General features: G+C 43.9%; 1 protein-coding gene across 1 annotated transcript in view; it reads right to left on the bottom strand.

The window, feature by feature from the left end:
- The window catches only part of LOC113407454 (inactive tyrosine-protein kinase transmembrane receptor ROR1), a 241,766-nt gene that overhangs the window by 76,905 nt on the left and 149,121 nt on the right, over positions 1–15,740 (bottom strand). Inside the window, exon 2 of the mRNA XM_026656003.2 lies at positions 5,592–5,663. Coding sequence (XP_026511788.1) covers positions 5,592–5,663 — 72 coding nt within the window. The remainder of the gene's footprint in view (positions 1–5,591; positions 5,664–15,740) is intronic.

A 15,740-nucleotide genomic window follows, 5' to 3' on the forward strand; every position in this document is an offset into this window, starting at 1 on the left:
TTTTGGCTTGGGGCGGCCAAAAAGCCAGAGCCGGCCCTGCTACACCACTTCCTGTGTTACAAAAGGACAAACTAAGGCACAGAAAGGTTAAGTATCTTGCACAGAATCACTGACTCCCAGCCCCCTGAACTGAACAACAATCCCTCGCTATGGAAAAGAAAACTGAAGCTACCGCACTGTTATAACTGTACAGAAGAAAGGCTAGAGTATGGCTGTTGGGAAAGGACAACAGCATTGGAAAATTAGACTGTATGTGTGAAGGCCCCACATTAATCTGCTTCCCATTCTAAACATTCTTCCTCTTACCCAAAATTACAAATCACCTTAGTTAGAAAGCATGATTCTGAGATTGTGCCAAATGCACTATGGGAGGATTTTCAAAAGTGCTCAGCATTGGTCTAACTCTGATTTCCTAGATACTGTTGATTTCCATTTCCCAGATAGTACACCTCTACCCCGATATAATGCGACCCGATATAACACGAATTCGGATATAACGCGGTAAAGCAGCGCTTTGGGGGGGGGGGGCAGGGCTGCGCGCTCCGGCGGATCAAAGCAAGTTTGATATAATGTGGTTTCACCTATAACACGGTAAGATTTTTTGGCTCCTGAGGACAGCATTATATCGGGGTAGAGGTGTATTTCTCATTCTCTCCTCCCTCTCCCCCAATATATATTTTTTTCTCTACCTTATCCTGTTTGTTATAAAATCTCTTTCCTTTGCAGGTCTCTGCCTCTGCAACTGGGGATCATTTCTGATTACCTCTCAGGCTGTTGTACCAAGCAGGGTGACAACCACTCAGTGATAACAAGGCCAAACTCTCTGGCAGACAGTGTAGTATGGAACACTAGCGTAATGCATTCTCACTGGCCTGCCCTCCTCGTCAACCAGGCTACTACACATTTAAAATGCTGTATATCTGTATGGCCTTCTTGGTTATCCCCAGGTATATTATGTTACAACAGTCCAGATTTGATGATGTGCCAAACTTGTTGATCAAGAGGTGGACTTAGACCACCAACTTATTTCACCTAAGACACTGAACTGCCCTCACCTGGTGGTCATTATGAGCTGATGTAAAGAGCAGATTGCAGAACAAAAGAAGCCATCTGCCGCGCACAACAACAAGCAGTTTTACTGGTCTTACAAACCTCAGGAACTATGCTACATAGTCTTGAGTGCCCTCTATGATATGCAGACATCTCTCGCAACAGTTGTAGCTTGTAGCTACTCCTCATCTCAAGTATATTTGAACTGGCAACCAAGGGATGAAGGGCTTTGTATCCTGTTACTGATCCCCTGAGCCAGGCTGTCTCCCAACCACAAAGTCCTTTTTTCTGAAGTGTGCATGAGAGTAGTTTTCATTTGAAATAAAATATCTTTTTGATCACGTTTTAGTTTTGCAGTTTCATTCATGACATTCTTTCCCTGCAGGAAACACACCATAATTGAAGGGTAGAAGAAAAGAGAAAAAATGGTACTGGCTGAGATTCTGCTATTTTAAAAAGTGATTATTTTTATTTTGATGTGTAGTTTGTTTGTTTTAAGGTTTTGGTGAGAAACCACCTTCTCCCTCCCATCAATCGCTGCTTTCAACAGCTCTTCACGGGTGACTGCGTCTCTTTTAAATTTCATTTCCTGTTAAAAAGAATAAACAGGCAATGGTTTAATGCTGTCGATTTGGCTTATTTAATAGAAATTGAAACTTAAACGAGGCTCAGTTGTGAGTCAATTACTGAAGAAGCCGGCAAGCTGGGAGAAAACTTTAAAATGATTACTCATTGAGTTTTGTAATATTGTTTAACAATACTGTGTTAAAAAAAATAAAGAAGAAATATTCAAGCAAGGGATGTTAACTTCCAAGCAGCAATAGGTACAGTAAGAACCACTTAATAGGAACAGTTGCTTAATTGGTAAACTTGGCTGGGAACCATAAGCTTTAAAATCTGTTTTATTGGGACTTCTGAGATCTCCTGCCAGATTGTAGGAAAGACAGGTGGAAGCTGATTTCTTGAAATCCTAGGTGCTAGTGAGGTGGAAATTGAAGTGTAAATGTAATTTCCTCCTCCTAGGCTTCAACTTGACTGACTAGCATGTACTACAGTTCAATTTGCCTTACCTAAACTAGCGTTTTAGAGCATATTAGTTAGGACATGGTAGCTAACATTTAAAAAAAAAAAACTTTTTTATCCTGTACAAGACAAAACATGTGTGTTACTTTGTTCTCATGCATTTTTACAGAATCAGGCTCTGAGACTGTAAGCTTTTTGGGCAGCAAATGTGTTTTAATCCACGCCTGTAAATCTATGTTTTAGTTGTGTAAATGTATAGTTCTGTAGAAATGACAATAAGAGCGGAGGATAATGATGAAGTTGTAATCCCCTTGGAATGCAGAATTTACCTCAGCAGGTGATAACTGTTGCATTCCAAGTGGATTAGCACAGTGAACTTTTTACCCATTGTCAGCCATGGATGTTATTAACAGGTGCCACTGAAACAATGCTGAAAACAGTTTAACTGCTAGTGTAGACAGGACCCAATCACATTCAGCACCATCACAGAAACCTTACTCTGAGCAGTAAAATGACCTGATGCTCAAAATGGTAGCAGCAGACAGAGCCTTGTCTACATTAACACTCCTACCACCGCTTCCTGTTGGAACTGAAATGTTGGCAGCAATAGCGGGAAATGCTGACTCTAATTGGTGTAACTTGCACGCTGAGGAGCTGGAAGAAGGTGTAGAGTGAAGTAGGCAGTAGCCCACACCTTTATGATATACTTTCTTCTGGCTATCAATTTTGAATCTCAGGACAATGGCTGTAAATTATCTAAGAGAGTCACAGGCCATATCCACACTGCAGACATCTAAAAAAAAAAATAAAAAATCCTCAGCAGTGTTAACCCTTCTGTAGAAGAATGGCTGTGGCTAGACCTATTTTTGCTACCAGCTGAAAAGTCTAATCAAAACAGTGATAAAAATGACTCTGGTCACAGGAGTCTTGCCTACACAAACTCTCCCATTGGGGCTAACAATGGTAGGAATATTTAGGCAAAGTTCTCCAGTGTAGATTAGGTTTAACTTAGTGGAAGGTTAATTTACTCTATTTTACATATAGCTTCTGAACTTTGCCCTCTGAATATGTTTTTGCAGAAGCATGTAGGGAGGATGAGCTTCTGGAGTCTGTGCAAAAGCAGCATTCAATTTAATATACATTATTACTGTTCTTTAACATAGTTTTTTTAATGTAAGATTGTAAAGTCAAGTGCTCAAAAGTTAGGTATAGTATCCTCCTCCACATTTTACAGATGAGGAACTGGAGGACAGAAAGAATAAAGTCAAAAAAGTGTCCACTAAGTTTGGTACCCACTCTGAGTGCTCAGCAGCTGGACTGCATCTACCATGAGGCCAGGGGCTGATTTTTCAGAGTATTTAGCATTTTAAATTACTTTCTATAATCCGAGCACACCACCCATTGACTTCATTTGCAATTGCAAGTGCCCAGCACTTCTGCAAATCAGACCCTGGGTATTTCAAGTTGGGGGCACAGAAAATGAGGTGGCAACCTGTGAAAAGTTTGGTTTAAGGGACTCGCTTAGCATGATAGGAACTCTGCAGCAGATACTGGGACAGAATCCAATTCCTCAGGGCAGCATTCAACTGCCTTAGCCAAAGGCCCTCCTTACTCTTCTTGCGATCCTGTGCCTCATTCACTACACACCTTCCAATTTCTGCAAGAAAGCTGGGATACTACAGTCTCCTTCACTACACAACCCTGAATCATCCCCAGATCATGGTCCATCCTGTGTACGGGTCCTAAGGAACAAAATAGTACGGGATCACCTAATAAAGGCTGTATCATAATGCATACACACACAAAGGGCCCAAATTAAGATTGCATACACAACCATAGTTCTGGAATTTCTTAACTTTTGCCTGCTTGACCCGAAAACAAACCATCCAACCCAGAAATTCCTCCATGTGGAACCATATTGACCTTCACATGGGCTATCAGCAGTGGAACGTTTTAGATCTATAGCACAGGCCTCTGCCACTTGAGCTAAGAGGGTAACTGATACAGTAATATGTTGTCATCCTCTGTGGATCAACCACTGGAGGGAGATAAAACACATTTTGCCAGTAGGTTTCACAGCTATTTGCTGACAGCTGAGGAATATTGAGACACAGGAATCCTGTGTGTTAGTGCTTACAAAAGCCTTCTGATCTGTCCCCCAACAAGCCTGATCCATTTTACCCATGTCCTCTCCAGCTCGCCCCATCTCATTCCTCCTCCCACAAAACCAGTTCCTGTTCCAGTCTACTTCTCCCCTCTTTTCACAGCTCTTCCCATCTTCCTCACCAGCTCCTCACCCCTCTGCATCGCAGTCAAAGGCTACTTCTTTCTCCTCCATGCTGTCTTGGTGCTAGCAGTGGGAGCATTAAGAGTACATGAGAGACATCTTCCTGCTCTCCGTTCTGCTGCTTGGCACATCTCTCTCTCAGATGCAATTGCAGGGAAAGTCATGCTGAGCCCTTGCAGCACTGCGAGTTAACAGTTGCAGTTGCTCTGTGGGGATGATGCATGTGTAGTCTGGCCAGGACAAAGGAGCTAGGAGGGGCTGGAGCATGCTCAGTTCAGATAGAATCGTTGAAGGATTTAGCAGCCAAACTCTAAAAAGACTCTACTGAGAATATGTGAACTGTGATTTTTCAGAGTTTTCTAAGGTGGTCAGATTTTGGCAGAATTTCACAGGTATGGAAAAAAGTACATCTATGACAAGAGGATGAAACAGATGTACCATTTTTTTAGAATGGGCAAAACAACATATTTTCCCCTAACTTTGTTCTCTGCAATGGCAGACACCTGTCATAGGACATTTCAACCCAAATTATTAAAGTTAGACAAAGTTACAAGCAACTGAAAACAGGGTCTTTAAATGAAAGTGTTAGGCAAACTTAACTAAATGCATTCTACCATTTCCACCTAAAAAAAATAAAATCACATTAGAAGTATTTCAGAGACCAGACTGGTCCAGAAAGATGCAGGTCACAGGCTTCCAATAAAGACTAAAAGAGGCTGAACAATCTGGCTTACATTACCTATGCTGCATAATTCATGAAATGAAAGGGGATGAGAAATACATTTCTTTCTTTTCTCACAATCTATGTCCTTCGGTGTGTTCAAACTCTCACATAATTACTGTTTACAAACATTTAGAAGTATTTTTCTCTTCTACTAATCTAATGTCTTGAAATTTCATAGTAAACACATACAGGCAAACTGATTCTGGCCAATGCTTATTAATTTTGAGACCAGATCCTAAGATCCACCAGCTGAAATGTCAGGCAGGTCATAAACTTCTTTAATTCACATCTTGAAATATTTTTACCATGTGGAACATTTTATTGGTTGGTGGGGGGAGGAACCCAACATTTTTCAAAAATCACAGAATTGCATGTAATTGAATGTCAAAGGTTTGTCTTAGTTCCACTCTCCTCCCGTTTACTTACTGATTTGAATAAGAAAGCCAAAAAGAATATGTGAGGAGTAAAGCCTGGTTTTACATCTTTCTGTTTTCTCTCTCCACTTACCTTTGTCTAGTTCACTTGAAATGTTCCATGATGATGTCGGCATTAAATCAGCAGAGACTGACAAATTTGTTCCTGAAAAGGAGAGGAAAAAGACAACAGTTAATATATTAATTTACAGAATTACTTAATCTTTCCAAAGACAATGCCTTATGAACAAGATAATTTGAATACCACTGTTTTTTTAAAATCTAATGGATGCTCCACCTTGCCATGCTGAAGTGTATGAGCAACAGTGCTGGTCAAGGGAAAAAGGCAAGGTCAGCCTGGAATTTTGTTTTGCAATGCAGTCATTGTTTAAAATGTATGATTGTGAGACCTTATATTAATTAAGCAACACATTTTGGGGGAAATATTCAGCTCATCTCTTCTAGCTGTGTGGAGGTGGAATATTACAGTATCACACCCAGTACTCTGACAAGAAAAACATAGCATGCTTCAAGGTGGCTGAATGTATCATCAATTAACATTTCTAAGGGGCCTATTCCTGCAAGTCCATGCTCACAGAAACAGTCATTGCTTATGCAAATAATCCTACTGAAGTCAATGGGACTACTTGTGAGAGCAATCCCTCCTCACGTGGGTAAGGGCTTGATCTGTGCATCAACAACATCCTATCTCAGATGGCTCTTGGACAGTCTAGTTGCTACTACTAATTTATTTTTTTTAAAAGAAAAGACTCTGGATAAGTTTTATTTTGCAGGGTCAATCTGAAATGTCTTCATTTTTAACACCGTCTAGGCATGTTTTTCAGTAACCTCGGCTCTTTCATTTATTGCTACAGAGCTTCATATTTATTTGTTTTTTTTTAAATCTTATACTATCTGTGCACACAGCAACATTACACAGAATCCTGCTAAAGAAAACTGACAACTCAGTTCAGTCCCCAAAATTTGTTTTAAAAAGACACCCCTAGTAGGAACACAGATGTGTCCATTACATTTTAAAACAATGAAACCTTTTTTAAAATGTGTAAACTCCACTGCAGTGCTGTGAATCCACTGCCCAAAGGATCCAGGGGGCAGAGTACTGCATCTCTATTTGGAGCCCATTATTGGATTCTACCTGCACCGGTCCAGTAGCAGGATCAGAGCTGGAGGGGTGTAACCCACACCTACAACGTGTGCCCCCTAGCGTGGCTGGTCCAGAGTTTATGAGGCTGCTATAGCCTGTGAGCTAGCAGAATCACCTCTTTTAGCTGAAATGTCAGAGGATCAAGCCGGAGGTTTAGGTTCACTGCTGATAACCCACCCAAGGGTGATGGGAGATGCATTACTGTGGGATTGGGTTAATACATGCGGGAACAACAACAAAATGAAACTGAATTCAGCTTCACTTTCCAAACTGAAACACAGGAAATTTCCAGAATAAATAGTGGAAAGTAAACAAGCTTTCTATACTTCTTCAGTTTTAATACTCTGCATTCATTGTGCACCCAAAGCATGGTCCTGCATTCACTGTGCACCCAAGCTTAAGCTGATTTCAGTAGGGCCAGTTAATAGAAGGCAGGATCAGGAAGCTAAGATGTTAATATAGATAAGAATATATTTATTTCAAAGTATATGATTTGTATTCTGACACTGCCCTGTTAACATGTTCCAAGCAATCAAAACAGAGTATGTCTTCTATACCTAGAAAATAATTTCATGGATAAAAATTGTCAGCACAAAGATATTCAAATCTATTCTACTTTTATTCCATCTTTTAAGTGGCTTTTTTATTTAATAAATTGTATGTGCAAACTCACACAAATGCACGAAGTAATAAGATATGGCCACTACCCTTTCCTTATAAATACCCTCTTTCTTACAAGCCCACCTGGTAGCACTGCTTATTTAAGAGTCTGTCAAGCATTTCCAATGTAAACACAGTATTTGAAGGCATTATAAGTCATCCATTTTCATGGGGCTAAACTAGATATACAAGATAGAAACACACTCAGTGGGGCCAGATCCTCAGCTAATGTAAGTTGGCATAGCTCCACCTAAATCAGTGGAGACATCTATTTACCCGAGCTGCAGTTTTGGCCAAGCCTGTACATCCCTGTGCACTCTTAGCTAGTGTGTGTGTGTGTGTGTGTGTAATAAATATTTTCCCAGAAATATGTCATATTTCCCAGTGCCGCAGACTCGATGACAGGATCTTCCATTCTGCTGCACAGCCTAAGCACGAGAGATTTGCCTCAGGATGCCATAGTCTATCGTCTGAATTTCTTGGATTTTGTGGGATTAAACCTAAGATTGACTTTGTTCCAGATTCTTCTATTATTCATGTTAATGCTTAGATTTAATAATCAATTGCCATATATACAGTACCTACCATGCCATACTGATTTTAGGGACAAGTTCTCTGAATCTCTCATGGCTTCCCCAACAGTAGTCTGTCTTGCTGATTGAATACAATGTCAGACTGTTGTCTACTGCATAGACCCATGGCATTGCTGAGAGCAAACATGGTCACCATACACCTCCCTGCACTAATTGCACTACTCAGAGAGCCTTAGATCTGAGGCTGTAATGGAGATAATCCCTTTGGAGAGATACATTAAGTGACTGTATTGGACCTTGAGATCAGGGCCGGTGGAAGGATGTTTCACGCCCTAGGCGAAACTTCCACCTTGCGCCCCCCCCCAGAACCCCCGCCCTGAGGCGCCCGCCCCCACGGCAGCTCCCCCCCTCCGCCCTGAGGTGGCCCCCCGCAGGCAGGGCCGGGGCCCGCACCCAGGGGCACTCCCCAGCCCCAGATCACCCTGCTCCGCCTCCTCCCCGAGCACGCCGTGGCTGCTTCACATCTCCCGCCTCCCAGGCTTGCGGCGCCTAAGCTGATTGGCGCCACAAGCCTGGGTGGCGGGAGAAGTGAAGCAGCCACGGCGTGCTTGGGGAGGAGGCGGGGCAGGGGTGAGCTGAGGTGGGGAGTTCCCCTGCATGCTGCCCCCCGTCCTTGCTGCAGTCGGCCCTCCCCTCGCTCCACTGCCCTAGCTCCCTCCGCCTAAATGCCGGCGGCGACCGGGGCGGCCGAAGATCCGGCCGCCACGGTTGCTGCCGAAGAAAATGGCGCCCCCCAAATCCTAGCGCCCTAGGCAACCGCCTAGGTCGCCTAAATGGTTGCACTGGCCCTGCTTGAGATAATTAGTTCTTGGTTTTCATGGCAATAGCTGAGAGGCAGCAACAACTGAGAGACAATGGGCCAATCTTGAGGTGAAAATGGTCCCTGTCTCCAGAGGTGAAAGTAAGCCGGTACGCCCCGGTATGGATCAGCTTCCCCTGATGGCAATTTAAAGGGCCTACGGCTCCCAGCAGCGGCTGGAGCCCCAGGCCCTTTAAATTGCCGCCACAGCCCTGCTGCCGGAGCCCTGGGGAAGTGGCGGCGAGGCTCGGGCGGCGATTTAAAGGATCTGGGGCTGCGGCAGCCTCTACAGCCCCGGCCCTTAAAATAGCTGCTGGAGACCTACCGCTGCTACCCCAGGGCTCCGGCAGGCTCCGGGGACGATTTAAAGGGCCCGGGGCGATAGCAGCTACCGGAGCCCCAGACCCTTTAAATCGTCCCCGGAGCCCTGGGGAGGCAGCGGCGGGTCTCCGGCAGCTATTTTAAGGGCTGGGGTGGTAGTGGCTGCCGCAGCCCCGAATCCTTTAAATAGTCCCCGGAGCCCCGCCGCCGCTACCCCAGGGCTCCCGGGACGATTTAAAGGGTCTGGGGCTCCGGTAGCCGCTACCGCCCCGGGCCCTTTAAATCGTCCCCGGAGCCTGCCGGAGCCCTGGGGTAGCAGCAGCGGGGCTCAGGCGGCGATTTAAAGGGCCAGAGGCTCCCGGCTGCCGCTACTGCAGCGGAGCCCCAGACTCTTTAAAGCTCCGCCTCTGCAGCTGGTAGCTCCGGGAGTGATTTAAAGGGCCCGGGGCTCCCAGCTGCTGCTACCACAGCACCATCCCCGGGCCCTTTAAATCCTGATTTAAAGTGCCTGGGGATTTAAAGGCCCCGCCTCTTCTAGTAGAGGCCACGCCTCTTCTGGTTGAGGCCCCGCCCCATCCTAAGGACTCCGGAGTACCAGTAAGTCCTTTAAGTTACTTTCACCCCTGCCTGTCTCCCACTCAGGGGAGTTCCACAGCAGCTTGATTCTCAGGCTTGGGTGCTAGGTCACACTCTGCAGGGATCTGATGCGGCTCAAAAGGAAGTGGGCTGAGTTCATGAAAATGAGCTACTCTCTGTCCCCTCCACTGTCCATCCTTCTTGGAACCTGACCCTTGGGTCATCCCTGCTCCGAGAGCCTGTGTAAACTTGTGGCAATAATCTCGTGGACTCACATGCAGGAAATAGAGAGGAAAACACTGGGGCTCTTGGACTGGGGTGCTCTTTATGAGCCCTCCCTTCCCCAAAGTTGGTGCTTATATGTGTGTGATATTGGAGGGGTTTTAGGTGCTTTGCTTCCCCCCATTGACACATCCTATTCCTTAGGAAGAGGACATTCAGCTGTGTTTCAGATGTCAGCCCTTCAGGCTGGGACTAGTAGGCACCCTAAGTATCTCCTCAGTTGAGGAGATCCTGCCAAACAAGAAGAGACATCCGAGGAGGATCTGCACCATTGACATCACTTCTTAGGAACCCCACTGGAGTGGGGGTGGGGGGAATTTCCGACTGTATTTCTCAGAGAAGAGTTGGGCTGATAGGTCACAGAGCATTAGCGGGTCAGTCACAAACCTTCCAGAGCACAGAACAACTCTTCTCACTCAATACAAGCTGAGGAGACTGTATCACTAACATGCAGTCTTGAGTGTTCCACAGGCCAGTGTCTGAGCTTTATAATATGGGCAAGCACTGAACAAAACCGTATAGGAGAGGAGTGTGTGACCATTACATTTCAGAGCATTAGCAAAAAAACAGGCCCAACAAACAACCCATGAAACTAGGGATCATGTGAAAACTGATCTCATGAATGTTTTCAGAAATACCGATGTTTACATCTTACTGTGCAGCGACAACATAAGCAAATTGAAATGGGATTAACATTTGTTGTGTAAATGTTAACAGTTTAAATTACTTCTGTAAGAAGAGCAAACTAGGAGGGAAAAAACAAACAAACTTTTGTTGATTACACCGGAAAGAACTACTATAAACCTAGGAACAACTGCCATACAGACTCAGATCAGTATGCTCCATCTAGTCCAGTATCCTGTCACTGATAGTAGCCAGTATCAAGTGCTTCAGAGGAAGGTGCATGAAATCCTACAGGAGGTAGTTATGGGATAACCTGCAAACAGGAAAAACAATATTGCTGCCCCCCAGAAGTTCAAAAATCATGAGATGGGCTTAAAAATGAGATGTCAAAAATAATACATTTTGGGTTCCATCTATTCCCCTTTCAGATGTCAAAGCATTTAGGGTTCACCTTTTCAAACTTTTATTCACAGCTGTAAGGGCTAGAAATGTGCTTTTTTTTTTACAGAATTAAAGCCAAGATTCCATAATAATAACCTTATTCCAGCAGCTGCATTTTTAAGAAAACACCAGATATTATTAGACTTGTAATGAAATTGCAAGAGTTGGCAACACTGAAAGTTTCCTCCTAATCCCCAGAAAATATATAAATGTTTGATGGAGAACAAGCGCTCTGAGTCATGTTGTTAACTAAGCTTGTGTCTGATATTGCCTTGAGTGTATTGAGAGATACATATTGCTGCTGCACAATTGGTCATTAGGTTAGCACAGTTACAGCCTGTGAGGCACGTACAGCACTGAGCAGTGTCTTTATTATAATAATATAAACTAGGCAGAATCCATCTTGAAACTTAAAATTTAACTGGGAAGCCAAAACACTTCTCATGGCTCAGGTTTATTCCTTTATGCGTTGGTCCTTGAAGGGAAAAAGGATTTTTTTTTCCAGTCAGCCTCAAAGATTTTGCTTCCTCAGAAATTACCATTCCCCTCTTTAAAGTTGCAGCATTAATATGACTCTCATGTTGGACCTTTGTTTCAAGTGCTGCTGTAATCTCACTGTTGCCAGTTCTTGCAATAGTTGGTGCTCCTCTGAATGCCCCACCTCCCAGAGTGATGTGATTACAAAAGAATCTCAGCTCTCATTAAAAAAAAAAATTATGTTTTTAGTAGATCTGAGCAAAAAATTGAATTTCTGTCCTGTGGAAAATTCCAATAGTTTAGCATTTATTTTTATCCCAAATGGGAAACATCGAAACTTTTTGTGAAATGAATGAAAAAGTACAAAACGGTTTAAAATTTTTGTTCAAAACATTTTGTTTTAACTTCCCCGAATAGAAAATTCCAATGAAACCCAGTCTTTCCTCATTGAAAATTTCTATTTTGACAAAGCACCATTTTCCAACATGAAAATGTTTCATTGAATTTATTTTGACAAGCTCTAGCCCTCGCGGTTGCAGAGAAAAGTTCGCAAACATGACCTCAGGGCACCATACAGGCTCAAAACATAGAGGGGGGAAAATCCCAAATGTATTACTTCTATAAAAAAAAGTCATGACTTTGAAGACCATTTCTTTGTTGTTTTGGGGGGCTGAATCGTGATTTTTCAATGCTTGGGGTTGGTTGACCCCATTAAAAAAATAGTTAGGACTGGGGTCAGTTATAGCCCCAAATGGGCCTTCTGAACAAAAATAAATCCAATAAAACCTGAAAGGGTTCCAATCATAGAAGATTAGGGTTGGAAGAGACCTCAGGACCATGCTCAAAGCAGGACCAACACCAACTAAATCATCCCAGCCAAGGCTGTGTCAAGCCAGGCCTTAAAACCTCTAAGGATGAAGATTCCACCACCTCCCTAGGTAACCCATTCCAGTGCTTCACCACCCTCCTAGTGAAACAGTGTTTCCTAATATCCACCTAGACCTCCCCCACTGCAACTTGAGACCATTGCTCCTTGTTCTGTCACCTGCCACCACTGAGAACAGCTGAGCTCCATCCTCTTTGGTAGTTGAAGGCTGCTATCAAATCCCCCCTCACTCTTCTCTTCTGCAGACTAAACAAGGGTTGATGGGCTTCCTGGAAGGGTTGTTTGCTGCCCTCATGGCCCCTTCCCACCCTTATAAGCTATAGCATAGCAAGGGGAAGGCCTCACCTCAGAGGCTTGTGGGAGCCCTGCTACTTCCCTGAAGGAGCCTCCAGGGACCTCCTTTTATACATCCTAGTAAAGGGCAGAGCTTCTAAGGCTAGGTCTACACTAAGGGGGTGGGGTCGATTTAAGATACGCAAATTCAGCTACACAAATAGCGTAGCTGAATTCGGCGTATCCTGTTTGACTTACCCTGCTGTGAGGATGGCAGCAAATCGACCACCGAGGCTCCCCCGTCGACGGCGCTTACTCCTCCTGACGAGGTGGGAGTAAGCGCGTCGATTCGGGGATCGATTTATCTGTCTAGATGAGACGTGATAAATCGATCCCCGAGAGATCGATTTCTACCCGCAGATCCGGGCGGGTAGTGTAGACTAGCCCTAAGAGAGGAGGCACTGGGCAGGAACAGCTGTTGTGGAATAGGGAGCAGCAGCTACATGAGCCCACCATAAAACAGGCTCTGTCTCCATGATGCTGGATTAGTGGGGGCAGGAGGAGGGCAGAGGAGTTTGGTAGCCATGCCCCAGGCCTCTTCACCTCAAGACAGGCAGTGGAACAAGAATGAGGAAGACTAAAGAAAGCTGAAAAATGGGAGCGCTACAAGCCTGTTTCCTTGCTGTTGGAAATAGACTGCTCAGACACAGATCTGCTGCCTACAGGCAGGGCTGCCCCAGCATCTCTCCCCCCTGCCAGGGCAATTCCCTTTGAAGAACCATGGAAGGGTGTGGCACTAAATGCAACGATTCAGCCAGAGGATATCGCAAACACAATGTATTTTAAATATTAAGTGTTGTTAAAAAAATGCCTGTTTCCCACAAAAATGAAGTTTGCAGTGCTGTTGTAGCCATGTTGGTCCCAGGATATGAGAGAGACAAGGTGGGTGAGATAATATCTTTATTGGACCCACTTCTGTTGGTGGAAGAGACAGAGGCAAGCTTTTGAAAGATAAAAGATATTACCTCACCTCCCCTTGTCTCTCACAGAACTGAAGTGTTATTTATATTGTTTTAATTCATGTCCATCCTAAGCAAACTCAAGACCCCTAAAGACCTTTTAAAATACAGTGGGTTTACACTGAATTCCTTTCGTTCCCCAGCTAGGTGCTCACCTTCACTGAGCTTACATTCTGTGAATATAAGGAGCGTGGTTGGTGAGGAAAGGCACCTCTGTGCCACCTTTTCACTTTCCTGATCCAGAGGCTGAAATGGCCCAGGACACAGCAGCCGCAGCCTAAGTACTGCTCTAAAATATGCTCGTTGCAGTAGTTCCACTGGGACTGCCCCTGCCAGCCCAGCTGAGCATAAGCTAGAAGACTGCAGGCTGTGGCTCTGTCTCTGCCACGCATCTCCTAAACATAGCTGCCAAATGTTTTGCTGCCCAATGGTGTCATCTATGCAAATTATCGAATGAGCTAATTTGCATATGTTGAAGTAATTTGCATATACACATATCCTTCAACTTTCCAAAAATTGTGTGGATTTAGTGTTGGTGAGAAACATTGGCTTGAGCCAATGTTTCATTCCTGGTGAATGAAGTCCTCTGTTTACCTACAGGGCAGCGGGTAGGCAAACAACCCACATGCACTGTTTTGCCAAATGGCTCTCTTCTGATGGGCATGGGGCCTCCTCTGGGGTAGAAGTGATAGTTCAGTCTCCATGGCTGCTTTTCTGGGTTTGCCAATTAGTGTAAATCTGTGGTGCTCAGTTCATGATGTGGGAGTTGGAACTGTGAATCACCCAACTCATCTCATGTAGAGATTGCCACTCATCCATTAGATAGGAACAGCTTTTAATTTCTCCTGAGATGGCCTAATTCAAACTGGTGATCTACAAATGAAAAGTGCTGCAGCTCATTAGCACTGCCCTGAAGTATCCAGTCCCCCAAGCAGTGCTAATATTACACACCCTCTGAGAATAAGGCTTATTTTCTGGAAAGGCAATATTGCCACCCCCACGCATTCAAAAATCATGTGTCACACCACAAAACTCATGAGATTGGTTTAAAACTCACGAGATATATGACCTAATTTTTGAGAGTTTGTATTTGCCCTCTGGCTTCTGAGACTTCGGGGCACATTCCAGTCATGTTTTCAAGCTTTGCTCAACAGTCAAAAGAGCTAGAAACTTACTGTTAAAATGAAAGCTGAGATTCTCTAATAATCACGTATCTCCAGGAACTAGGGCTTTATGAACACCGCCAAATATCATGAAATTTGCAGAAAAAAAAAAAAAAGTCACAAGAACTGGCAACACCAAATTTATTAAATCAAGTTCTGACCTTTTCAGAGCTCACCCAGATAGCAACTTCCACTCTGCACCAACAGGCAAAACCTCCCATACATCTCTCTCGGTCTCCTGAAAACACTACAACCAACTGCCTACAACCAACCCTACTCTTAACAGAAACAGCTACCCCTATTAAGCAAATATAAGCACTAAAGATGCCAAAAATACTAAATACCAACACAAGATTGAAATTCACTGCTAAATAAAATGTTTTGCCATTCAAAAGCATTTCAGCAATTTCACTATCCTCACATTAATGTATATTTTCCCAATTAGGGTCATCAGCAAGTTTTGAATTCACAACCTTCAGATCCTCTTTCACTTGACCTACAGGAGTAACTGGTGGAAGAAACAGGCTGTTATCTATGAGGACCACCCATCACAGGCAGACCCAAGACATACTTTATTAGTGGGTTACACCACTTTTTGTGAGATAGCCTTTAGAATGCTGGGTATTAGCTTAACACAGAGAAGTTTATGGGGTGACTTGATTACGGTTTATAAGTATGTACATGGGCAACAAATATTTAATAATGAGCTCTTCAATCTAGCAGAGAAATGTATAACACAACCAGTAGCTGGAAGCTGAAGCTAGACAAATTCAGTGAGAGTAATTAACCAATGGAACATCTTACCAAGGTCATGGTGACAACTTTGAAATCAAGATTGGATGTTTATCTAAAAGATACTCCTCTAGGAATTATTGTGGGGAAGTTTTATGGCCTGCAATATACAGGAGGTCAGACTAGATTCATAGATTCTAGGACTGGAAGGGACCTCGAGAGGTCATCGAGT

The sequence above is a fragment of the Terrapene carolina genome, unplaced genomic scaffold (assembly GCF_002925995.2).
Source record: "Terrapene carolina triunguis isolate 2854851 unplaced genomic scaffold, T_m_triunguis-2.0 Scaffold211, whole genome shotgun sequence".
In the NCBI taxonomy this organism is placed as follows: Eukaryota; Metazoa; Chordata; order Testudines; family Emydidae; genus Terrapene; species Terrapene triunguis.